The 25,889-nt window shown below is 44.5% G+C and overlaps 2 protein-coding genes across 2 annotated transcripts; both read right to left on the minus strand.

The window, feature by feature from the left end:
- Positions 1 to 430: 430 nt before the first annotated feature.
- Positions 431 to 5,661, minus strand: LOC134541455 (methylglutaconyl-CoA hydratase, mitochondrial). Its single transcript, XM_063384923.1, has 2 exons — positions 4,961 to 5,661; positions 431 to 791 (listed from the first exon to the last, which is right to left on the minus strand). Exons 1-2 carry the CDS (start codon positions 5,527 to 5,529, stop codon positions 494 to 496), a joined length of 867 nt encoding a protein of 288 aa, XP_063240993.1. The 5' UTR covers positions 5,530 to 5,661; the 3' UTR covers positions 431 to 493.
- A 3,635-nt stretch (positions 5,662 to 9,296) lies between these two features.
- On the minus strand, positions 9,297 to 25,398 carry LOC134541202 (monocarboxylate transporter 14-like). Its single transcript, XM_063384449.1, has 7 exons — positions 25,258 to 25,398; positions 16,820 to 19,775; positions 15,770 to 16,026; positions 14,022 to 14,139; positions 13,038 to 13,259; positions 11,526 to 11,811; positions 9,297 to 10,637 (listed from the first exon to the last, which is right to left on the minus strand). Exons 2-7 carry the CDS (start codon positions 18,062 to 18,064, stop codon positions 10,495 to 10,497), a joined length of 2,271 nt encoding a protein of 756 aa, XP_063240519.1. The 5' UTR covers positions 18,065 to 19,775; positions 25,258 to 25,398; the 3' UTR covers positions 9,297 to 10,494.
- Positions 25,399 to 25,889: the final 491 nt, after the last annotated feature.

The following is a 25,889-nucleotide window of genomic DNA, read 5'->3' on the forward strand; positions in this document are numbered from 1 at the left end:
CCTGGGTCCAGGGCTCGTAATCGAATGTGGGGGGCCATAGTGTTTAGGCAGTTCCAATTTTTTGTGCGATGGTTCTGCTATCTGTAGGATTGTTTGCCGTAACAAACGTTAACGGTGGATGCGAAACCTTCACTAGAGTGCGTTGGTACCAAAAAGTCAGGCGGTATTGTTCGCTAGGCGACGGTATGTTCTCCTTGTGAGGGTGTGAGGGAGCAGGTAAGGTGATGATTCGGAACCTGAAATGCCGTGTCTTGCGCGAGGCTTGTATCGTCAATCGTCAGTTTCGTTAAAAGAAAAAGGTCAGGCGGTATTGTTCGCTAGGCGACGGTACGTTCTCCTTGTGAGGGAGCATGTAAGGTGATGATCCGGAACCTGAAATGCCGTGTCTTGCGCGAGGCTAGTATCGTCACTCGTCAGTTTCGTTAAAAAAAAAAAAAGGTCAGGCGGTATTGTTCACCAGGCGACGGTATGTTCTTCTCGCGAGGGAGCCGTGTCACTCGCCGGTGTACACGGGCGCCCTCTTCTCGCGGAAGGCCCTCAGTCCCTCGAGGCGGTCCCTGGTGTTCAGCAGCTGCGCGTAGCACGCCTCCTCCAGGGCGCCGCCCGTGCCGGGGTCCGCCCCCAGGCCCTTGTCGACGGCGAACTTGGCCAGCCGCACGCCTGCCGGCCCGTTGGGCAGGATCTCGCGCGCCAGCTCCAGCGCTCGCTCGTACGCCGCGTCACCGCCCGCGCTCTGCTCCACCGCGTGGTTCACCAGGCCCATGCGCCACGCCTCCCGCCCGTCAAACACCCTGCAACACAGCAGCCCTTCATCGCTCTGCCCTCGGTCCGTTCCCGACACCTCTGCTGCGACAAACACTTCACTGTAAAGGTGAGTTTACGATTGAAAATTAAGAATTAAGACTTAAGACTTAGTCGTGTACTTACCATGTTACTCTATGTAAACTAGTGGTTTGGTTTATGATTGTCGTGTGTGAATTTTGACGGGTCGTGTGCGAACCATATGATGACTAAAGACTTAACAGAAATGGTTATATTTTATATTTTTCGTTAAGACTTTAAGGGAAGCGACCAATCACAACAAACCGGAACCTTTCAACCGGAAGTTTGTCTCTTATTATTGGACCGAGCGAGGCAGTATTTTGGGTTAGAATTCGTATATTTGTCATTTGTAATCATCATCCATTTCGAAAAATAGATATCCCATTTGTCAATAACCTATTTCAAACCTGCTTCTCCGTTTCGAACAATGGCCGACCATGTGTTTTGTGCTGTGATTGGTTAGAATTAAAAACTTCTATGTCAATCTTAAACTGGAAAATGTAATTTTGACTTAATCGTGTGCTCCATGTTAAGTTATAATTCTTAAGGAAATCAATCGTAAACCCAGCTTAAGGGATCGTCCATTAACTACGTGAGGCTCGAAAGGGGGGGGGGGGGGAGTGGGGGTCGGGAAAAATCACGAAATATCACAAGAAGGGTAGGGGGGTGGGGTGTAGAGAGATCTCACGTGTTTTTTTTCCCGCCCGATTTCTACCGAACCGGAAAGCGATGCATGACCTTGACTCGCCGTAGCCAGGCAACAATATCCCCGCCGCCGCAACGTGAACCACCCGGCTCGGCTTGCCAGTCGCCAGTAAGACTGTGATTTTGGCGCCGAATGCATGCGTAAATCACATATAAGCCTTTCCTTTATTATTTTTATGCCAGTGAGAATAAACCTGCAACCTTAATGTGTGTCTGGACATTTTTATCACTGTGCGTAAGTTTCCAGAATTAAATTAGATTATACCTATATTTAAAGATAACATTTTGAAATTTTTAAAAATGTTTTGTACCAAAAAAAATACAAGTGATTTATTTGGGGGGGGGGGGGGGGGGAGAGAGAGTCTAAAACCTCACCACAAATCACTAGGAGGGAGGAGGGTTAAAAATATGCTAAAAAAAAACATCACGTGATTAATGGACGACCCCTAAGTAGAGACCGGAAAAATTCGCGAATTCACTTCGTGATATACTAGAATCCAAACAACTTTACCTTTAAATTTGCTTCTGCGATTGGCTCACAGTTCATCTGAAAGGACATTGAGCCAATGAAAAACCTTCAACCAAAAGTATCGAATCACAAGCATCTCAGTTGACATGTCTCACGAGTCAATAGCCAACCAGCAGGTGTAATTTGCCTGCTTATGTGGGGGATTGCGAAGTCTATCCTAGAGGTCACTGAAAGTGCGAATTTTTCCAGTCTCTAACTATAAGGGGGTCGTGAGGTTCCTAGGGCACCCGGTGAAATAATGATGAATACAACAATAACTCTAACTTAATATACCTACACAACTTTTTTATTAAAAATTTGATTTCTTTTAATCTTGTGCAAATGAAAATTATTTCATCTACCTATATATAGACACACTCACACACAAACACACTGAGTCCGTAAAGTCATGGTGCACTATTAACTTGTCACATGAGTTTACCTTTTATTTGGCGAAGATTTCACATTTCTATCTATCTTGTTTCGTTGCTTTACTGTGACCTGTCAAAAGTGTACCAGGACTTTACTGTAAAGTGAATCTGTGCTATTTACTGATGAATTTAGCAGCAAGAAATTAAGTGACCACAATAGAAGAATATAATATAAAAATTCAAAAGGGCCTAGCTACAAAAATGCAAAACTGCAAAAAAAAAAAAAAAAAAAAAACCTTTTGTTTTTCCAGCGATCATGTATATCTTTGTTTAGCACAACTGTAGCCAACTATGGAGAATTAAAAATATGCTAATTTCTCTGTTTCGTACACTGAAATTTATCCCTGGATCCTGAAGCTTTGAACCTGTGGTACATGATGTTTGCTGGTTGAGCTCAGTACGGTACGTCGAAATATCCTGTACATTAAAAAAAATTTTTTTTGTCATTTAATAATGAATTACAATCATTAAGTCAAATAAAATGGATTTTTTTTTTCAACCTACAATCATAATTCTTTCTATTTCGCAATTTCAGGATCAAGCCTACAGGATCCAGGGATAAACTTGGATACATGAAACCCCAGCCATATCAAACACAGAATATACGACGACTGTAATCAAAAAATTCTTTGGAAAGACTGCAAAATTAAATGTGTCGGCTACTTCAGTGCACAGCATATATTCCTCACAAAAAAAAGAACGTCGTTAACAATCCCACTCAAATATTTTGCCTTCCATTAGACTTGTCCATTATGTCACTCAAAATAGTACGTAGGTACTTCAAATCCAAAACCAAAATAAAATATAAGCATTAAAAATTCCTTACAATTGCAATACAGTCATTATTTTAACTTAGTTTATTATTACAACATCTACATTGACTAAAGTTCTTAAAAATAAAATTTACAAACTAGTAGGAATTACGAAACTTCAGAGTGAATTTAGGGACGTACGTAATGTGCGAACGCCATGTTTTTGAATATTTTTCCGTTCCGTTCTAAAAAGCCGCGATATCAGAGTATTACCTCAGATTTTTAATTTGATATAATATGATCATAATTCACCATTACATCTCAATTTTTTTTTGTATCAAGGATCCTTGGATGTACTAATTTAAAAACGCAGACATCATTAGAGACCGGAAATAATTTCCGGATTCATTCCGCGACGGGCTAAAATTCAAATACGTACAACTTTAAGCTACGTTTGAAATAGAGCCAATGAGTCGAAGAAGTATCCCGATCACAGGCAAACAAACTGAGATGACTCGGCAAGTCAGCGGCCGTTGAACTGACATTGGTTGCTCGTGTGCGTAGAGAACTGTGTTATCTATGCTGAACCTGGGAAGTTTACCAGTCCCTAGACATCAAGGGGTAAATATGTAGTCGAGCGATAGGTATTTGTTAAAAAAAAATTTTTAAATTCCTTAAATACTTTTATTCTATGCTTTTTAACTTCCTCTTTTCATAAATCCCGGCGGAGATAAGAAATTACAAATACTTTAGGAGATATCGCTGTTCTTATTTTGCAATACAAGACCTATGCAATCATTCGACCGCCGAAAATTTTATTTTGCCGTGTGTTCGTGAATACCTAATTAATTAAAATGGTCGATTAGGTCAGGTCAATTACAGTATAAATACTTTCAAACTAAGTGGACATTAAAAATAATGTGAATTAATTTTAATGGTTTAGTTTTAAAGTATTTATAATGTAACTGACATGACCTAACAAACCGGGACAAAGGATGAACAATAGGAACTCACGTAATTTTTTTTTTACTTATTAGGCCTACTTGCACAATATCCAAATAACAAATAAAACATTAAAATTCGAAACGTTAAAAACTCACCTAAGTTAGAGGCGGGTACACGTAAACAAGAAACAATGGTACACGCTGCATGAATGCACAGGTATTGTGATGAAAATTAAAAAAATACAATATATCCTAAAGTATTTGGAATTTCTTATCTCCGCCGGGTTTAATGAAAAGAGGAAGTTAAAGAGCATAGAATAAAAGTATTTTCGGATTTAAAATTTTTTTTTTAACACATATCGCCCAACTACATATTTACCCATGGAGGATACGTGACAGGTATGGCGCGACAGGGGACGCAGGAGACGCACCACAACGCCGAAATACACTAACGCCAAAAAATGTCATTGCAGGACTGCCACAAAGGTTAGGTTAGGTTAGGCTAGGCTAGGCTAGGCTAAGCTAGGCTAGGCTAAGCTAGGTTCGGTTAGGCTAGGTTAGGCTAGGCTAGGTTAAGTTAGGTTAGGTTATATTACGCTAGGTTCGGTTGGGTAAGGTTAGGTTTTATTGTGGTATTTAGGCGTTAAGTTACATTTAAGAAACACACACAAATTCATTCAGTTGTTATTTCGGCGTTGTGGTCAATTTTGACATTCGGCGTTAAGGTATTTCGGCGTTGTGGTATTTCGGCGTTGTGGTATTTCGGCGTTGTGGTAAAGACCCACGCAGGGGACGCACCTGGCGGTGAAGATGAGCTCCTTGGCCAGCGCCGGGCCCACGAGGCGGGGCAGGCGCTGGGTGCCCCCGGCCCCGGGGAATATCCCCAGCCGCGTCTCCACCAGTCCCAGCCGCGCGTCGGCCGAGCACACGCGCAGGTCGCAGGCCAGCGCGAACTCCAGCCCCCCACCCAGCGCCGCGCCGTCCATCGCGGCGATCACCGGCGGCGCCAGCCCCTCGATGCTGCCCGCCAGGCGCCTCAAGGTCGGCACGAACTGCCTGGTCTCCTCCTCGGACATCCCCAGCCGCTCCTTGAGGTCCGCCCCCGCGCAGAACACCCCCGGCACGAGGCTGCGCAGCACCACGACCCGCGCCCCGCTGTCGCGCCCCACTCGCCCCACGGCGTCCCCGAGCTCCGCCACGAGGCGCCGGCTGAGCGCGTTGCGCGCCTCGGGCCGCCGCAGTCCCAGGACAACCACCCCGGCGTCCGCCCCGCACAGTCTCTGCACCTCCAGGGTCTCGTAGCTGGGACCGTTGTGGGCCCACCGCCTCGGCGGTCCCAGCGGCCTCAGGCCGCGCAGCAGCGCCATCGCCAAAGACTATATAAACTGAAATACAACTATACAACTATCAGATAAGAAATAAATAAACAAATTCAAAAATTATCAGATTTGATTTTGGCCGTCGCTCTGCGCTCAACTGTCGCGTCACGCATGTCAACAATCAAGTCATAGACTACATGAGTACAATCAGGAGAAACCATAGAGCAAGGAGCTGTCAGTAGATGCATGCAGAGATACCATCCGCCATACTGTTCCGCCCAATACATTTGCAAAAATGGTGCCTCATAACATCAGATGATAGTAAATACGAATTAGAATCTCCAACGTTTTTTAAAAAAAAAACAAAAAAAAACAGTAATTTAAAACTGTTCCTACTGACGCCGACCGCCAATGCTCCTCTGTCGCATAGACCGCTATGCCTCATCAACGTCTCGCAAAAGCGTGTGCACCGAACGCGCCCGTGCGCGCAGCAAAGTGCAGTTCGTGCAACGAGGCGAACGCCATACAACGAGTGCTACACCGGCGCAAGGATCCGGCCGGGTGTGGCATATCCTTCCGCCGCACTACAACAAATTGTTATAATTATGTTTTTCCACAGGATTTTATTAAACATTATTTTTTATTAATTAATAATTAAGTCTTTGCAAAATCATGTTTCAATGTGCGATTTGTCCCGAACCTGGCCGGTTCAGTTTCCCGCGAAATTCACACGTTTCCGCGGGAGGGCTGGCGGGGGAGGGGGGTCGCGCGCGGCGACACCGCTAGTGTCCTTCGAGAGCTCAACGAGGCCGGCAGCCTGCGCGCAACGCGGAACCTTCAAACTTTGCATTCTCCGACATGTAGTTTTCCATAGTGTAATTTCTTTTCAACCTTTTGTACAGTTCCGCGGTCGGCCTAAATTTACCATGAGGTACTTAACTTAATTCAATCAGTGCTCAAGATGAGTGTTCCACGTCATACGTAAGTACTGTGGGGAGATTATGTGGTTTCACGTCGGCGCTTCACGCCCAACCTAGCCTACCGGCTATTTAGTTTTGGCCCGCACGGGGCAGCCAGCAGGCGACACGTGCTATCAGACTTAATAACGATTCAGTCCCTGGGACACACCTAGACACCACGTAGAGTCGCCGGAGACACGGGCCTACGTGCTGCTAGCCCAGTCTATCAAGTGTAATGTATTAGTGGAATAGTTGTTCGCCTAAGTATAATTCGTCATGTCAGGGCTTATGTATCACCGTCGTACGGCAGTGCGCCACCAAACTTAATCCAGAGCTAGGTATTAGTGTAGTGTATTGTGCTTCAAAATATCGTGTGCCATGTCAGAGTGTCTTTTGTAACTTTCGCATCACGTAAACGAGTCTGCCCCTCACGCGCATAAGAATCGTGAGCCGCCACTGAGGAAGTGAGCTGCGCGTGTGACTAGTCGCGTCGGGCAAACCGTTACGGCCAGAACGGGCAGCACCATGTATTGGGCTGTGCTGTATTAAATTCACGAACTATCTGAAGAGGTTTTGTGTTATTATTCAGGCGTCCCGAGTGGCCTCAACAGCTCGGGGGGCCCTACTGCGTTGACCCCTACCTCTAGCCACAAGGCCGAACCTTCCCTGAGATCACGAACTGAACAAAATCACGTCTAAATACTCAGAGGTAGCGGGGACGGCGTCACTACAATGCATACACAACATTCCAGCTAATGTTTAATGCGCCTAACTGAAACGGGGAAACAATTAACATGAGAAAGAAAATGGATTCAAACATATCGTGTTATAATGGAGATGTGGCCACCTCTTGATATTAAATAGCTAGTTACTATTAACTTATTGTATTCAATTATATTGATGCTGACCGCAAGTGCTCCCTTTGGATGCACAGGACATTATGCCTCATCGACAACTCAGCCAGGCGTATGCAACCAACATGCTCTCAGTGCAGTGCAGTGAACGGACTCGAACTGCTCCCGCCATCAATACATTGAAAGCCGCCTGCGCGGCTACCGACCAGTGAATGTGTGTATTCTTCCGCCGATTGCCAAATATGTATATGTATTAAATTATACATTTAATTCAAATATAAATATTATTCACACTACAAACGATATTTTTATTTTACTTTCATTTCTATAAACATAAGGAACTTATTAAAATTATCTTTGGACAAAAATAAGTGGTCTAACCATAATAATTTTTACTTCTTTCCTGTGATTTTGAGTACACATCGATAATATGATGCTCAGCAAAGCTCATCTGTGGATCCAATTATCTTCATTCAAATTGAACATGTAAGTCGCAATGCTGAAGTACTTCTGCTATCTCCCCCTAGGTGGTGTGCAGGTAGGCAACTCATGCTCGGTGGGGCAGCTTGCTTTGTGGGCAGCCCCGGATATACGATTTGACCGAACCGGGCCAGAAACTTTATAGTAGCGCCCCCTTTCCTCCAGCATTTCAGGTAAATTATGCACTTGATTCATGATCACAATATGTGTCAAAAGTGCCTAAAATCTGTGAACACCGCGTGTAGATGTGATTACAACAATCCTCGTATTGTGTGTCACAGTCAATCACTTGGCATATAATTTTTAATATTTAATAAATAGTTAATGTTATTACTAAAATTAATGTCCTAAGCTGAATAGTAGATTTGTTATAATATATTCAGCCAAGTGTGTCATTTAATAATAGTAAATAAAAAGTAAATTAGGTTCACAATTTCTCTGAGACAGTTTTGGCACGGAGATGGCATTAAACCCCACCACTGTGCCATAGCTACTGGCAGTCTAAGCCAGGTCTTGACCCAAGATGGATGTGCGTTCTGTGCAGGGCCTCTTATTGACATTCTGGCAACTATTAGCCATTCTAAAAAACTCTGTTTTAATTACCACCACTTAACCCCAAGTCATTTACAGTGTAGGGCTTATCCCAACTGCTTTAGATTCAGTTTGCCATGTGTTCTGCCGCGAAGTACTAACGTATGCGACTGACCCCACATACAGGACAAAGATTAATCAACCAAGCATACATTAGCTGGGAGCACTTAACATACATAATATAAAGTCACAGCTCCTGATTTTTGAGTCCAGCCTTTTAGTTACTTTGCTTATATGTATGGTACTGGCCGACTCCAGCAACCTATCATTATAAAGAGACTGCCTCTAACATGTGTGTGCTCTATATGTATTTGCAACACCGTATTAAGCATCTTACATGTCCATGTGTATCTCTTCTGTAAGAGTGCCCTTGTGAATAAAAGTAACATGTCTTACCAACTAGTGTACTTTTTTTCGAGTCTTGCCATGTCAGAGTCACTAAGGGATCAGTCTCCTTCAATGATTAAGGATTGCATATCATTGTAGCAGCCAATTTCAAAGCAGTAATATTTTTAACCCACGAGTCTATTTCATATTTCTGGTGCAGAACACTCACATCTTTTGATTAGAAGTCACGAGCTAGCCTGATTCCCCCCCCCCCCCCCCCCAAACCGAACATTTTTCACCTAAAAGCCATGTCAGGTAAGTGCTAGGCACACCCAGATAAATCGATTACACGATCATAGGTGATGGTCTACCTAAGACTGTAATAGTGTTGTTTATCAGTAAAAGGCATAAAGGGCACTTTGGCATACATGAGGAAAATGTATTTTCAATGTTTTCCACATTGTAAAGTCGAAAGGTTTGTGTAGTCAAGGGTTCGATATTTATACTCACCTGAATCACACAGCACATGTCTCTAGACATGTTTTAAGAAAGGAAAACAATGAACACTTCATGATGAGGGTATGGATATAAAAAAGCAAGAAAGAACACTTGAAAAAGGAACTTTATAAGTTTTCCGATTTGGTATACAAACTTTATATTTACAAGATTGACATAGATAGTTCAAGGCAAACTCTATCTTTATCTTAACCATGCACAGTCACATTATCACATTCTAGCAATGTAGATTAAAACAAACTGAATCAAACCATGCTCACCTCAGAACGAGAGGAAAACACTTCCCAGATTCAAGTCGTGAATTGGCCTAGATCTCGACAATGGGCAAGGCTCATGTGGCGAGGCAACCATCCTGGCATGACTCGCGTTGACTCATGAGTTACGATTAGATGTCCAAAGCTATATAGGTACCACAATATAAGACTTCTTACAAGCTCTGGTAAAAGCTTCGTACATAACTGCTGTCTGAGCCTGTGCACACACAGATTCTGTAATATTCGTATGTAAATATTGCCGAGATTTTTTATTGTTGTCATTTCCCTCATAGTATTTCAGCTTAATGCATGCCTTGCATTTTACACACAAAATTAAACTTGACCTTACGAGGTTCTATATAAGAATTTCACTAAATGTTTAAGCTTGCTTGCTGGCAAGGTAAGCTTCGTAAAAATGGAATCATGTTTACAATTTAGGTTTTCTGTAAGATGATAAATATTAACTAGTTAATGTACTAAAAGTTTGAATTAAGCTTTAAGACTTGCTCCATCATGTTTGTTGCAAGTGTATTAGTTTGTCATGGCAATTTTGCTACAAGTTAGCATTGCCGTCTGAATTTATTTAAATTATACAGAAACATGAATACTAAGGAGAAAATTTCGTTTAAGGATATTACATTTTTGATGGATGACCTTTTTCCTAACTGAAAAAAAACTACTAATCTCTTTAATAGCATATTTTATTACTAACATTTTAACCTTGTAGTAAAACTCTTACAGAAAAAAGTACGCAACCGAAAACCACAACTTTGTTATTAACGGCTAGCAAGCTACTAAAACTTCCATAGAAAATTTTGGTACCATTTGATATTAGAGATAAAATGGAATATTCCAAGAAAATTTCCATCGTGTTATAGCAGCTAATGTGTTTAAAAGCGATGTCCAACAAGAAAGCCCCCTTGCTGATCGCCAAAACGTTCTGGAAGTACGCCATAGAGAATGACGTGGCTGCGAATGTGCTGTGCGATGTTGAAGCCGTCGCTGTCATCTTAGCTGATGTTGGGTTTGTATTCAGGGCTCCTGGAGGGTCCCGCCCCACAGGTGACGGTTGTTGGAAGCTGGTATGGCAGCGATAAGCAGCCCCGACACCACGATCCACACCCCGGCCATGTAGAAGGACAGCACCCATGACTGCGTCACATCGAACAGCAGCGCTGCAGGCACAAACACAAACAGCATGCACTTCGACGCATCCAAAAAGTAAGTACTAGTTGGTATTTGATGCCGAATGTTTAGAACACTTGAGGTAGTATTATTGGTCGTTTGTTTTCAATATTCTGTAGATTAGAGAATATCATGATCTAGTTCCAACACTTTCTATGTCAGACACACACTCGTCGGCAAGCAAACACAAGATATGTTGTATGTATTGGTTTCATATTTAGAAATGTTCGATTTAGTTTAACAAATTCCATATTTTATATACATATTCATTAACTGTCTAGTAATTTCTAATGTAAATAAACATTAAAAAATGTTAACTTTTCTTAGCAAATTCCCTATACATCAGAAATGACCTATTCTGGTCATTATATAAATAAAAAATATTTATCCAAAATACAGTTTACACGGAGGTGACTCCAATCATTGCGAGGCCTTGGGCAATTTACTTTTGTTGCGGGGCCCTTATATTATGGATATGGGCCTCTTCGACGGGAAGCTGGGAGGAGGGGGGGGGGGGGTGTATATGAAACAGCCCCTCGAGAAAAATAGCATTTCTAGAGCAATTCTTCTGAAAAAAAAATTAATTAAAACAATTTTTTTTCAAGCCAGCGTGGAACTTAAATTTTGACAATGGCTTTGGTCATTATTCTTATGAATTTTCTATATTGTTTATAAAATAAAAATAATTTTATTTTCACATTGTAAAATGAATAGGGTCTACAATTTAATGAAAATGCATTCGCAACGGTATTAAAAGGGCTGGCGAGGGACCCTGGGTGGTTGCCCGGGCACGGAGCCAACGGAAGAGCATCAAGCGCACGACCTCGCTAATCGAAGGACGACTAGATCGAAGGGCAATGAGAGAGAGTCCTGGTCACCTGCGAGGGGCGGGCCCAGCAGGTTGCCGATGCCCTGGCACAGCAGGATGAGGCCGTAGGCGTTGGTGAACCGCTCGAGCGGCGACAGCTGCACCAGGATGACGGGCGTGAAGGAGAAGCTGGACGCGAAGAACAGGCCGAACAGGCCGCCCGACACGCACAGCAGCGCCCAGTTGTACGTGCAGAAGGTCATGGCGACCACGGCCAGCCCGCACAGCACCAGGCACCAAGCGTACGTCTTGGTCACGTTCATCCACTTCTGGTCGCCGGCCCAGCCCAGGAACACCTGCGCTCCCGCCGGGAACTCACATGACGCACGTGCAGGGGCAGCCGACAGGAGGTGGAGGCACAATCTCCGGGACCCAGACACAAGGTGGTCATGGTCGAGTACCGAGATATTTGATGGGTAACATCTTAGCTCTCGGTATACAGCATTTGGTAGAAGTAATTTCGTGTATACAATGGAAATGTGTAATCACGAGATTTGGGGAGGGTGGTGCTGGTGGGGTGGAAGGGGGGGGGGGGAACATTAAAAAAAAAAATTTCATTTTGATTTTTTCATTTTTTCATCACAGAGTTATTTCTTGAATTTCAACACATTTTCTCCATTGTTATTAGTTTTTTGGTCGCAAATAATTTGAGAGATATCCATTACGTGTAATATAACAGGTGTATAGAGTAGTAAAACTGTAATTATTATATTTTAGTATCACTTTTACACACATAGCATATTCCCTAAGGCCCTGTCACAAAACCAATTATTTTACTACAATATATTTAACAGGGCCTTAAGTGAATATATATTCAAAATATTAGTGACATTACATCCAATTCAAGAAGTGTAATGAATTAGAATCTCAGGAATATCCCTTCAATTATAGTAATGAGGAGAAAATGAAAATGCATAAAAATGAGAATGGCGTGTGTTATGGAGCCTTAGGTTCATAAATCACATAGATCAGTAGTTCCCAATTTTTTTCAGCTGGCGACCCACCTTTCCTCACAGGAATACCTCTACGATCTATCGGTCCACGGTGGAGTAAAATTTTTTATTTGTAACGTATCCCTTCCTTATGTATATATAATTTACCATCAAATGTTGCATATGTATGTGTGTGTGTATATATATATATATATATGCTTTTTTAAGATACCGATTGATTATAGATAAATAATTTGTGTTCTGATTTGAAAATGGTTGTCAAAATATAAGCACTTTGTAGCAAAACAGTTATTTATTTAACGATAGATATATGTTTGCAAACAATTCGATTTGTTTCGAATTTTTCTTATCTTCTCTGATGGTTTATTCGATGGTTTCTAATAGTTTTAGTATCGAGTCGCGACCCACCTGTAACCCTTACGCGACCCACCGTTTGGGAACCGCTGACATGGATCATTCTGAATGCTGGGACTGAAACTTTGGCGACTGCTGTCCTGTAAACGTTATCCTGCTGTTTCTTCTCTGCTCAGTGTTTTTTTCCGCCAACAGAGGTTGTGAAGGGAGCTCACCATGCCCATGAAGTTGGTGACCCCGATGACGCTGAGCAGCGCCGAGGCGTCGTGCTCAGAGTACCCGTGCTGCGCCATGTACTCCACCAGGTAGAAGTACGGCACGATGAACCACACGAACAGCAGCACGGTGGACAGCGACATCAGCAGGAAGTGCAGCTCCAGGAACAGCGAGAAGTCCGCCATGTCCTTCAGCAGCTCCACGATGTCGTCGTACCACCGCTGGAAAAAAAAAACCCGAAGCAACGACTTCCACTTCCATCCGCCAGCAACAGAGGTCACTGTCACGCATGAGCAAAATGTTAGGCTTTAGCTTTTTCACATGGAAACTTCGTGATTTTCACATCGTACATTATATGGCTGTAAAGCCCAGTCCCCAGCCTTTGCTGATGGAACACACCCGCCTGCAAGGCGAACCGTGTGTACGTGTTAATGAAATACTAGCGCGATGAGTTATTATTCGTTGTCTCGTAAATAAAGGAGTAAAATCGAGTTAAATTGTCAAAAGACTACAAGCACAATTCAGTGATTCTACTCTGAGTGAAATCCAATGGTTCGATTGGGCCCAGAAGTTTAAAAATAGACGCTGATAAAGTGGAACATCAAAGCCATAAATAGCTTGCGCCCATGTGATGTCCGTATGTCTGGTCCACTGAAAACATATATATTTTCCTCTTGGAAGAAATTGGCAAAGATACCATGCGGGTAAAAATACTTAGAAGTACCAACTTTGTAAATACCTGTACATTTAGCATATCCAATTGACACATCAAGCATACACACCCTACATAATCCAATCAGTCATAAAAGCAACACAAGTTTATTCAAAGTTCACCCTGCCTCCTGGTATATAGTCCAATCTCACAGAACCTCAGTTAATACCCTGTGCAATTAAAAAAAAAAGTATTAAGACCCATATTAAACAAAGAATACTATTATGTATTGCATCTCAAGTATTTTTTTATATATTTTTTGGCGAATTACCTCCTCGGCTTCCTTAGCTATCGTTATCATAGAATTCCTGTATATGTCAGGACAGGAGGATGCACGTAACCTGTACCGGTTGAGATTCAAGATGGCGCCTCGGTACATCATTGACTTTCTGAAATCAAATAACAAATACTGTCAATTGGCTATAACAACCGGGTCTCACGAGGCACAGCCAGGGCTAACCACAGACCTTTTCTGGCCACCTGGGTCAGAGTTTGGTTTTGTGGTCCCATCCCCTGAAAAAAAAAAAAAAAAAATACTCCATTGGCATAAATTTGGTGAAACACAGAGAAATTTTATGATGCTAGATTTTATTGCTTATATTAATTAGGAAAGCATGACTTAAGCATAATCTGTAATTGTTCTCCACCAACAATTACACTGAAGCCCCTCAAATAGCGAATTTATGCATCATATTGTCAACTAAACACTGGTAGCAGCATCAGTGCAAAGAACTACAAACAATCTGAAAAGTTTTACTTTTAATGCAACGTGATGATCACACGCCATTAGGGCTATATATTTTATATATTTTTCATTCTATACTCACTTATTTTCTCTTTTTAAGAGTGCGATATTTAAATTTCGACATACAACTAGTACAACTTAAGTTATCTATTGAGGATAAAGGAACATCTATGTGTATTTCTATTGCCCTTTTTTTTTGGTTCTGGGGAATAACTGTGGCTATGAGTCTTAAGGTCGTACATAAAGTACTGAGTTTAAAATTGGCGACTGTTGAGACTGAATTGTTATTTATCATGGAGGTAAGAAGTAAGGGAGTCTGTGTGTACAATATTTACCATATTAATAAGCAGTACTCGCACACGTGCTTATCTAAAACTGTTTGATTTACTCGTTAACTGTGACCTTGAACAGAAACTCTATAAAGCAAACAGTTGATAATATTACAATTAACAACTAGGACTTTTGTTCTATGGGCATACTGTGTAATTTAGGCAGGGTGTGTAATGTGTTCAATCATTCTACAACACAAACCATTGATACTATTATAACTGGGACTTTCTTCAATGGGCATACTGTGTAATGTATGCAGGGTGTGTAATGTGTTCAATCATTCTACGACACAATCCATTGATACTATTATAACTGGGACTTTCTTCTATGGGCATACTGTGTAACATAGGCAAGGTGTGTAATGTGTTAATTCATTCTACAACACAAACAGTTGATACTATTACAAATGGGACTTTCTTTTATGGGCATACTGTGTAATGTATGCAGGGTGTGTAATGTGTTCAATCATTCTACGACACAATCCATTGATACTATTATAACTGGGACTTTCTTCTATGGGCATACTGTGTAACATAGGCAAGGTGTGTAATGTGTTAATTCATTCTACAACACAAACAGTTGATACTATTACAAATGGGACTTTCTTTTATGGGCATACTGTGTAATGTAGGCAGGGTGCGTAATGCGTTCATTCATTCTACGACACAATCCGTTGATACTATTATAACTGGGACTTACTTCTATGTGCATGCCGTGTGATGAAGGCAGGATGTGTAATGTGTTCATTCATTCTACAACACAAACAGTTGATACTATTACAATTAACAACTGGGACTTTCTTCTATGGGCATACTGTGGAACGTAGGCAGGATGTGTAATGTGTTCAATCATTCTACAACACAAACGGTTGATGCTATTATAACTGGGATTTTATCCTATGGGCATGCTGCGTCATGTAGGCAGGGGTGTGGAACGAGCCGTACTTGTGGACGCGTATGTCGTTGAGGTAGTGGGCGGGCTGCACGAAGCCGCAGGTGGGGGCCCGCCGGTGCGTGGTGCCGGCCCGGGGCCCGGGCGGCCGGGCGGCCGGGCGCGGTGCCACCTCGGCCCGCAGCAGGGGCACCGCTGCGCCCCCCAGCTCCGCCGAGGGCGCCCTCGCCGGCGGGCCAGGGTACTTGTCCACCATCACGCTGAACAGCGGCCTGTTGCGTCGCAGCGACTCCAGCACCTCCACTGGCACCTGCACGGGCGCAACGGCAGCAGCTACGTGTCCTCAATTAGCTCGTGACTTTTATCATTGTTTTAAATAAATTCTTGAGATAACAAACAATAACTGTTTATATATTTGAAATGGTTTTGAAAGGTAAAGACCAATTATTATGTCAACCATAGCATAAACTAAGATCATGTAATCGTTTTGTATACAGTATTTTAAATTTGTTGTGTGTAGCCCTCAACATATATTACTTATATTTTTGTATATCATTCATAACTCAATAAAAATGTAGATTATAAAAAACTGAAAAACCAATATTTCGACCGGTATTCAAACCCAGGTTCACCTAAAAGTGCATCCATTGCAGCACTTCACTAGGTTTCTTATAAACAAATAAGAAAACTGTAAAAAAATGATAAAATATTATTTTGTATAACAGTCTTTCAAGTGTCTAACTTACTGTAGTCTCGGCCTGGTTGCATATGACCAGGATTTTATTTGGTCGCAGGTTCATATTGTGATCAGTAAATTTACAAATGCTTCTATGAATATCTTAAGTAAAAATTCTATAAAAGCTCAAAAGCACTTAACTAGAATTTGTTTACTGGTTTAGAAATATCATACCGCTCTCCTACGCTAGCTGACGCTCTTTCTGAGTCACTCCAGCCCATTATCAGTTACCTCGACATTCTTGTATCCCCCATCTTCACCAAGGCAGTAGGCATCGGAAGCTATTACAGAACTGATCTGTATCTTGTCAGTAAATTAATCTCGGAAATATTCCTGTAATTAAGTACTGGAAAGCTTTTGGACTTACCGTTTCGCTTTGCCTGACGAAGGTGGGCAGGTTGACGACGGACTGGCAGACTCCGTGGGCGTCCCCCATGTGCTGCTCTGTCTGGTCGTTCCTGGTCGCCAGCGCCGCCAGCACCCTGCGCGGCTCCCCGCCGTTCCTCAGCATCAGCCGCATCTCCTCCACGCCGCCGGACTCGGACACGGACATGCACGACGACTCGGACGCCAGCTTGCAGCTGGCGAGTCCCCGTGCCCTCCCCGGCTCGCGCATCAAGGCCCCGCACACGCACATGTTGAGGAACGTTCCGCCCAGCAGGAGCAGGCACCCCCTCCACCCGTACTCCTCGATGAAGTACTGCGTCATGGGCGCGTACACGAAAGTCCCGATGCCGGTCCCGCACGCGCCCAGGCTCGTCGCCAGGGTCCGCTTCTTGTCGAACCAGAAGGCTATGCTCACGACGGCAGTCACGTAGCAGAACCCCAGCCCCAGCCCGGCTATCAGCCCGAACGTGAAGTACAGGACGACGACGGAGTCGGCAAAGGCGGACAGCACGTACCCCAGACCCGAGATCATCCCGCCGACGATGGTCATGGAGCGACAACCGTAGCGATCCACCAGCGCGCTCCCGATCGGCCCAGATAGCAAAGGCACCGACATGAAGAGGCTGCCGATCCATGCTGTCTTGCTCTTAGACTCCCCGAAGTGCAGGAGGAACTCGCTGTACAGCAGGCCGAAGGAGAAGCTGATGCCGTCGGCAATCATGCTGATGGTGAACGAGGCAGCCACGATGACCCAGCCCCAGCCGCCATCCGGGACTTTGGGCTTCGTGCGCTCCTGTGCCTCGAACACCGAATCGTCGCTGCTGTACGGCGACCCGTCCTTCTCATCCTTGAAGGTCACGCAGCTGCCTTCGTACACCGGGTTCTCTATCACCAAGGTCCTCACAGTCGACATGCCGTTCATGGGCTTCTTGCCATCGTCGATATCTCCACTGGACGCGCAGCCAAGGATCGAGTTGACGGAAGGAAACGTCGCCGGCTCGCACCCCGTGCTGGACAGATCCGGCGAGTGGATCTCCGAGCTGTGGGTGATGCTGGTCTTGGCCGAGGACTCCAGTCCGGGGCAACTGCTGCCCAGGGACTTGCTTGGGGATGCGGGCAGCACCGAGGGTCTGAAAGAGAAGGCCGGGCTGATGCTTGGTGAGCCGTCTGTCCAGCCGAGGATTGGCGCTCGACCCCTTCGGGGCCTGTCCACCTGGGGCTCCATGATTTCTTGCGAGGACTTTCTAAACGAGTCTCAAGGCCCTCATTTCCCTTAAAACTGATTCTTTGTATAGATACCAGAGAGAAGGCCTTTGGTCACAGAGTGTTCCACCTTAGATTATCTTATGCTGGGAGAGTTGTCAAATGTTGCAAAGCCTATTTAAACTTTTAGTCCTCTCAAATTAACTTGGTGAAAGTATGCCAGCCATTATCTCTCTTTGAAAAAGTGGGAGTGCGACAACAGGTAATCGGAGGACAAGTGTGGGCCCTAGCATTCCCCATCCAGCTTAAGCATAATTAAATTGCTGAGAATGCGATGATAGTTTGGGCGTGTCTTAAGATTCTCAAAATTATCATCAATGTGATTTGAGGACACTTTAACATTCTCTCCTGTGATTTACTGTTCTTGACAGTACTGAAGAGACATCATGTGATCATTCATTCCCTACATAATATTTATGCGAGACTATACTTTCACTCTTTTCTTGTATTCTTGAAAGTGACTAGGAGACTTGAAATGTCCATAGGACATCTTCCAACCCACAGGGTTGCAAGAACAATTTATATGATATAAAGTCTCTCATCATACTCTCTTGTCATATGGTCTTATTGGAAGTAGGTACCAAAGTAATGGCAGTTATTTACAAAACACGTTGCCCTTATGTGTACTCCCGGAGGCGTAACAGGGGCTGCGATTGCTATCTATGTGAGTTCCTAAGTCCTCACTGCATTAATGCGAGTGGAACCAACTTTATCTTCTGTGGCATGGTATTAGTGGAAGCACCAAGAAATTAGCAATTAATATGAAGACACTTGTGTTCTTAATTGAATTCCCAGGATGGGCGGCAAAGCCTATTATTGCTGTCTAGATGAATCCCACAGTCTTCATCGAGGTGGTGTGAAGAGATGCCAGGATTGTTCCTCAGAGCTGGTTTGTTCGCAGGAGCACCGGAGTGGCAGCCAGTGTCCGAATAAAGGACACGCATGGGCCCGGGTGTCTGCCAAGACGAGACTGTGCTCTAGGACTTGCCAAGGCCTGCGAGAAGATCCAGGGTAGCTCCAAGGTTATTATCAAGATGTTAGGCCTTTTTCCTCAGAGCTGGTTGTTCGTAGAAGCACCTGAGAGGCAGCAGGTGTCCGAATAGAGGACACGCATGGGTCTAGGCATCTCTCAGGGGGAGACTACACACTAGGTGGTTGCCAAGTTGTTCAGGTAGAACCAAGGTTCTTATCAAGGTGTTAGGACTCTTCCTCAGAGCCGGTTGGTTCGTAGAAGCACCAGAGAGGCAGCAGGTGTTCGAATAGAGGACACACACGGGTCTGGGCGTATCTCAGATGGAGACTACACACTTGGTGGTTGCCAAGTTGTTCAGGTAGAACCAAGGTTGTTAGGACGCTTCCTCAGAGCTTGTTGTTCGTAGAAGCACCGGAGAGGCAGAAGGTGGCTGGGAAGAAGTTGCACGTGGGCCTAAGCGTCCTCCGGGTCCAGTCCGCGCTCGGTGGGGCGGCGGGGGCAGCAGGTCCACCTGGGCGGCCAGCCGTGTGGTAGGCCTGGGGGCGGCTGGGGGCGGTGCCTCGAGGTGGGGTTGCGGCTGTGTGGGTGGCGGCGGACGCAGGGGCGGGCTGCCCCGGAGCTTACCATCAATGACCGGCGGTGGCGGGGCCGGCTCGGCGGAGGCAGGCAGGTGGCTACGGCGACCATGCGACGAACTGGTCTGCAGCAGCAAGCACAGAGCCGGGAGATCACGCACAATTATTTGAACTGTAATCATTATACATATTAATACAATAAGAACTCAAATGTATTCATTCCTTTTCAGCAAAAACCACGTTAATTAATATAAATTTGGTATCAAAATACGGATATATGTTTATTATTGAGTTAAATTTTTTAAATTAAATAGTTTATTATTGAATTATATTTGTTGAGTTAACATATTATTATTATTGAACATTTGTCTTTTGGTCAGGTTTGTTTTTTCGAGTGCTATCTTCTTTTATTTTCATAGTGACCCTCTCTTAAAGAATAGCCATTTGTGGTACAAAATTTAAGATAACTGATATGAAGCGTGATTTCTTTTCTTTTCTTTCATTTTCTTAGTGACTCTATCCTAACGACTATGCATTAATGTTAAAAAATATAAGACAGCTGAAGTCAAGCACCCCAAAGCTTTACGTGACTACGTGTTTCGTATGGACCGTGTGATTGAGCGCGGAGAGATGACAGACTTGGCGCCCGACGAAGACAGTAATCCAGCTCTAAAAACCGTTATTCTGCAACAATGGGGACACGAGAGTTGATCTACCGCACTACAGCTCTGTTCGTCTAAGTCTCTTCAAACACACCAGCCAGCCCGGGTCGCTGTCTGCTCTGCCGTGCCTTGTGCCTTGTGGAACAGCCTCCTAGACACAAAGTAACCCGCCTGCACTTTGACTAGGAGCCACGTGTTTGAACAATGATACTGCGTGCGTTGCATAACGTCTATGTCCCACAGTTCATGGCCGTTCGTTTCTAGCCGTATTCATCTCAAAGTGGAGGGGCATTTGTCATCAACCGCCCCTCCTCCCGGAATTCAACCTCTTTCACGGGGCAGGATGGCCCAATGGCTAGAGACCCGGAAATTTAGCGTCAGGGTGGAATTCAATATTCCTTAAAGATTTCTGGCCTTTTTTAAAAAAAATCATAATTTTGTTAATACCTTGCTATCGTGACCAAAAGCAACAAATAGTTTCGTCTGTGAAAAAACAAAAATTGATGTTCCGCAATGAATTTTTTTTCCGTCACACTGACGAAAAAAATATGATAAAAATATGTCAATAGACACTAATAACCTACGTCGATGTGAATTGTTCGCCGATGACGCGGCTACAGCTCCAGAAGCCAAGATACTACAGACAATGGATAGAGGCCGGAAAAAATTCGCGGTTTCAATGACCTCCAGGATAGACTCCAATATCCTTTACACACTCGGGCAAATGCCAACAGCTCATTGGCTGCTGACTTGTGAGTCGTCTCGACTGGGTGACCTGTGATTCGACACTTCTATGAGTGAGGGTCTCTAATTGGCCCTCAGTCCTCCAGATTAACAGTGAATCAATAGGGACCGGAAAAATTCGCGGGTTCATTTCGTGATATGTTAGAATCCAAATGTGTTTAACATTTTGCTGCTTCAGTGATTGGGCCACAGGTTGTCTGAAGGAATCAGAGCCAAATGAATAATCCTCAACGAAAGAAGTATCGAATCAAAAGCATTCTAGTTAATAGTTGTCACGAGTCAGTAGCCAATGAGCAGATGTAATATGTCCGAGTGCATAGAGGATCTTGGAGTGTATTCTGTAGGTCATTGAATGCGCGAATTTTTCCGGTCCCTATTCATCACCCAATGAACAGGCGCCGTTTGCCCAAGTAGGCAGAGGATCACGGAGTCTATCCTGGAGGTCATTGAACTCGCGAATTTTTCAGGTCTCTAACAATGGACCGTGAAAGCCTGCGAACATTATTATGTCTTCGGTTGTTGGTAGTTAAGCCCTGCGAGGCAGGGAGGGAGGGGTAGTAAGAAAGGGCGTGTCAGCGAGGCAGGTCGCGGCGACGCCCTGCTGACCTTCTGGGTTTCTGCAGCCCCCGGGTGACCCTTCAGGGCGGCGGTCACAGAGGCCCTGGTGGTCGATAAATACCGACCCCCGACTCCCCCCACCACACCCCCTAGAGGTCACCAAGTGTGGGACGTGGCATGATCACGGGGCCTGGACCCAGGATCGGAGACAAACACCCTCCCCCTCCCCAATTTTACAGTCACACGCTAAATTAATACTGCATGGTTATTTCTAGAGACCGGAAAAATTCGCGAATTCACTTCGTGATAATACTAGACTCCGAACAACTGTACCTTTAAATTGCTTCTGTGATTGGTAGAGACCTGAAAAATTCGCGGGTTCCATTTCGTGCTATGCTAAAAATTCAAATAATTATGCCGTGGTGCTGCTTCTGCCATTGGTTCACTGTTAATCTGGAGGACTGAGGGCCAATTAGAGACCCTCACTCGTAGAAGTGTCGAATCACAGGCCACCCAGTCGAGACGACTCACAAGTCAACAGCCAATGAACAGTTGGCATTTGCCCGAGTGTGTGGAGGATATTGGAGTATATCCTGGATGTCATTGAACACGCGAATTTTTCCGGTCTCTAGTCATGACTAGACACCTGCCAAATTCGCGGATTCATTTTGCGATAGGCTAGAATCCAAATACGTTTGCACCTTTTGCTGTTTCAGTGATTGGGCCACGGTTTACCTGAAGGACTCTGAGCCAATGAACAACCTTCATCGATAGAAGTATCGAATCACGGAGCATCCCAGTTAACAGGACTTTAAGTCAGTAGCCTATGAGAAGGCGTAATTTGCCCGAGTGCATAGAATATTATGGAGTCTATCCTATAGGTCATTGAAATCATGAATTTTGCAGGTATCTAGTCATGACATTTCCATTTGGTGGTCAGGCACATACAGACGGTAGCCAAAAGGGTCTAATTTTCCGACATTCGGCGAACATTTTAAACAGGTCGCGTAAGATGTCAAACGTGTGGACTAGGCGTCTCCGAACAACGAGGAAAATTTCATGTCCTGTCTACAGATTTGTCGATGCACATTCGTCAGAAAGGACGCGCACATTTGGACAAAAATTCAAATTGGTAGGATACTATCTCATCACAAGGACACGATCTCATCGGTAGGATACGATAACACAGACTTAACTACGTGCATTTAACGAAAATTGCTTACACTTTCACGAGCATTCAACTCAGTAGGATGCGATCGCCAATTTACGGTTAGGCTACAAGCCTGCAACTGACTTTTGGCCTAACTGCTACAGTGACATTTAGCTTCAAACAAACTAGGCTACTTGGTTACGAAGCTACCTGACTACAAGGCTACTTGCCTGCGAAGCTACCTGACTACAAGGCTACTTGCCTGCGAAGCTACCTGACTATAAGGCTACTTGCCTGCGAAGCTACCTGACTACAAGGCTACTTGCCTGCGAAGCTACCTGACTATAAGGCTACTTGCCTGCGAAGCTACCTGACTACAAGGCTACTTGCCTGCGAAGCTACCTGACTATAAGGCTACTTGCCTGCGAAGCTACCTGACTACAAGGCTACTTGCCTGCGAAGCTACCTGACTACAAGGCTACTTGCCTGCGAAGCTACCTGACTACAAGGCTACTTGCCTGCGAAGCTACCTGACTACAAGGCTACTTGCCTGCGAAGCTACCTGACTACAAGGCTACTTGCCTGCGAAGCTACATGACTATAAGTCTACGAGACTATGGCATGTACCTATTCGAAACGAAGTGGTGCCAACAATTTGAAAAGAGTTGCATAGAAGGCAACGATATTCTTTTTGTTTCACGTATCGCGTTTCCTCTCATCAAACTAACGCACAGTGAAGAGTGATGACTAGAGACCTGCGAAATTCTCGGATTCATTCGGTGATAGGCTAGAATTCAAACACATATACCTCTTAGATAATTTTGCTATTGGCTTACTGTTCATCTGGACGAATCTCAACCAGTTATAAACCCTCAACCCAAAGAAGGATCGAATCACAGACAAACCAGCTGAGACGACTTACAAGTCGGCAGCCAATGAACTTGCGTTTTTTGCCCGAGTGTACAGGGGGTATGTGCATTCTATCCTGAAGGCCATCGAAACCGCGAATTTTGCAGGTCTCTAGTGATAACTTTTAAAAAAAATTAAACTGGTAAGAATAGCACACAATACGGTTAAAAAAAAAAACATATACATATTTTCAGAAGTATCCAGAGTGAGAGATCAGTTTTCTACTGTTGTAGGGCAGTTGACGTGTTGAGAAGACGACCGTTGTTTCCTTGCGTCGTAGCGTCGTTGCGTCGTTGCGTCGTTGCGTCGTTGCGTGGCCCACCTCGAGAGCCAGGCCTCAGGTCGGCTCGTTGCCATGGTGACGGTGTGACGTCACGCAGAGCCCCAGCTGGCTATCGATTGGTCGGACACGTGGTTGCGTCACAGGCCGCGTTGCCATTCACCGCCTTCCCTTCAGAGCCTCCCTCCCCCAATCACCCTCCAACACCTTTCAAGGCCCTGTCACACCGTCAAAACTTTCGCTTCCTAACGCCTTCAAATATGTCGCCGCAGATAAAGTTTTTGAAGGTCATGGCGTCACCGAAAACGTCACTAGTAGAGGCCGGAAAAATTCGCGGGTTCAATGACCTTTAGGTTAGACTGCAATATCCTTTACACACTCGGGCAAATGCCAACTGTTCATTGGCTGCTGACTTGTGAGTCGTCTCGACCGAGTGTCTGTGATTCGACACTTCTACGAGTGAGGGTCTCTAATTTGTCCTCAGTTCTCCAGATTAACAGTGGACCAATGACAGAAGCAGCACTAAGGTATAATTATTTGAATTTTAGCATAACACGAAATGAACCCGCGAATTTTGAGGTCTCTAACTATAAACAATTTCATTCAGCAAGCAAAACAAAAATTAAATGAGGTTATGTTGCCAAGTGTTGATATTTACAACTTTGGTTATGTTGCCAAATCTGATTCTGAAACATCTACCTAATTGTTAGTTGACAGCTTTAGACAATCTATGTGATACGCATTTTGGTAACAACTTGTGATTACAAGAGAATATTTTCCCGTCAATTGTTAATAAGGAGAGACCCCGGAAATTTCGCGGTTTCTTTATTCTTTTGGTGAAACGAAGAATGCAAATCTTTAAATGTTTGCATTTCTTTGACTATTGGATGAGGATTCTCCCGGCACTCGCCTCTACGACTTGGCAATGGAGCGGTCGAGTCATGTAGTCCACGTCAAAGGAAGGCGATATTCCACAGTAAGAAGCCAGCCAATAGCGTAGAGGCATGCATATTTCGCGAAAAGATTTTTCCGACCAGCTGTGTGTTGAAACTATGTAGCACTGGCTGTGTCTCGCGGTTGACTGGGTTTATTCCAGGCGCATGTCTACTGTCGGCGCACCAATCACAGCCATCCAGTGCTGAATGAACCGGGCCAGACAGGGCGATGTCTTCTCTCGCAAGACGGCCCCCAATCACAAGGGAACAATGGCATACCTTGTTGCAGTCTAACGAGCGAGCGGATTATTTCGCGAAAAATTGCATGCCCCTAGCGTATACGTAAACTTGTAAACGTAACCAACCTACCTTTTGGAAGTTTGTAAGTTAGAATTTTCGGTAGCCCAGATTATTTGTGTGCAGTCAGTGAGTGGACCACTTGCGATCTTGCGGAAGGTCACATGTCATCGCCGGCTGAGGAGCGTCTGTCCTGGATGGCGCACGTCTCGACGCTGCCGTCCTATTGGCGGGCTGCGCGCGCCCCGTGGCTAGCAGCGCTCCTGGTGGCCGGCGCCCAACTAGCGGCGATAACTACGGCACGCCGTACCGCAACCCGCGATAGTTACCTCGCGACCCAAGTTACCGCCAGAACCCGGCCCACTTTATCCATTCATAGAGACCGGAAAAATTCGCGGGTTCAATGACCTTTAGGATAGACTCCAATATCCTCTACACACTTGGGCAAATGCCAACTGTTCATTGGCTGCTGACTTGTGAGTCGTCACGACTGGGTGGCCTGTGATTCGACACTTCTATGAGTGAGGGTCTCTAATTGGCCCTCAGTCCTCCAGATTAACAGTGGACCAATGACAGAAGCAGCACTAAGGTATAATTATTTGAATTTTAGCATAGCACGTAATGAACCCGCGAATTTTTCAGGTCTCTAGTGGTGACGTACTGCAGACGGCATCCTTGTCTACGCTCACGTGCTGCTAGTCTGT

Source organism: Bacillus rossius, chromosome 18, assembly GCF_032445375.1.
Source record: "Bacillus rossius redtenbacheri isolate Brsri chromosome 18, Brsri_v3, whole genome shotgun sequence".
NCBI classification, from domain to species: Eukaryota; Metazoa; Arthropoda; class Insecta; order Phasmatodea; family Bacillidae; genus Bacillus; species Bacillus rossius.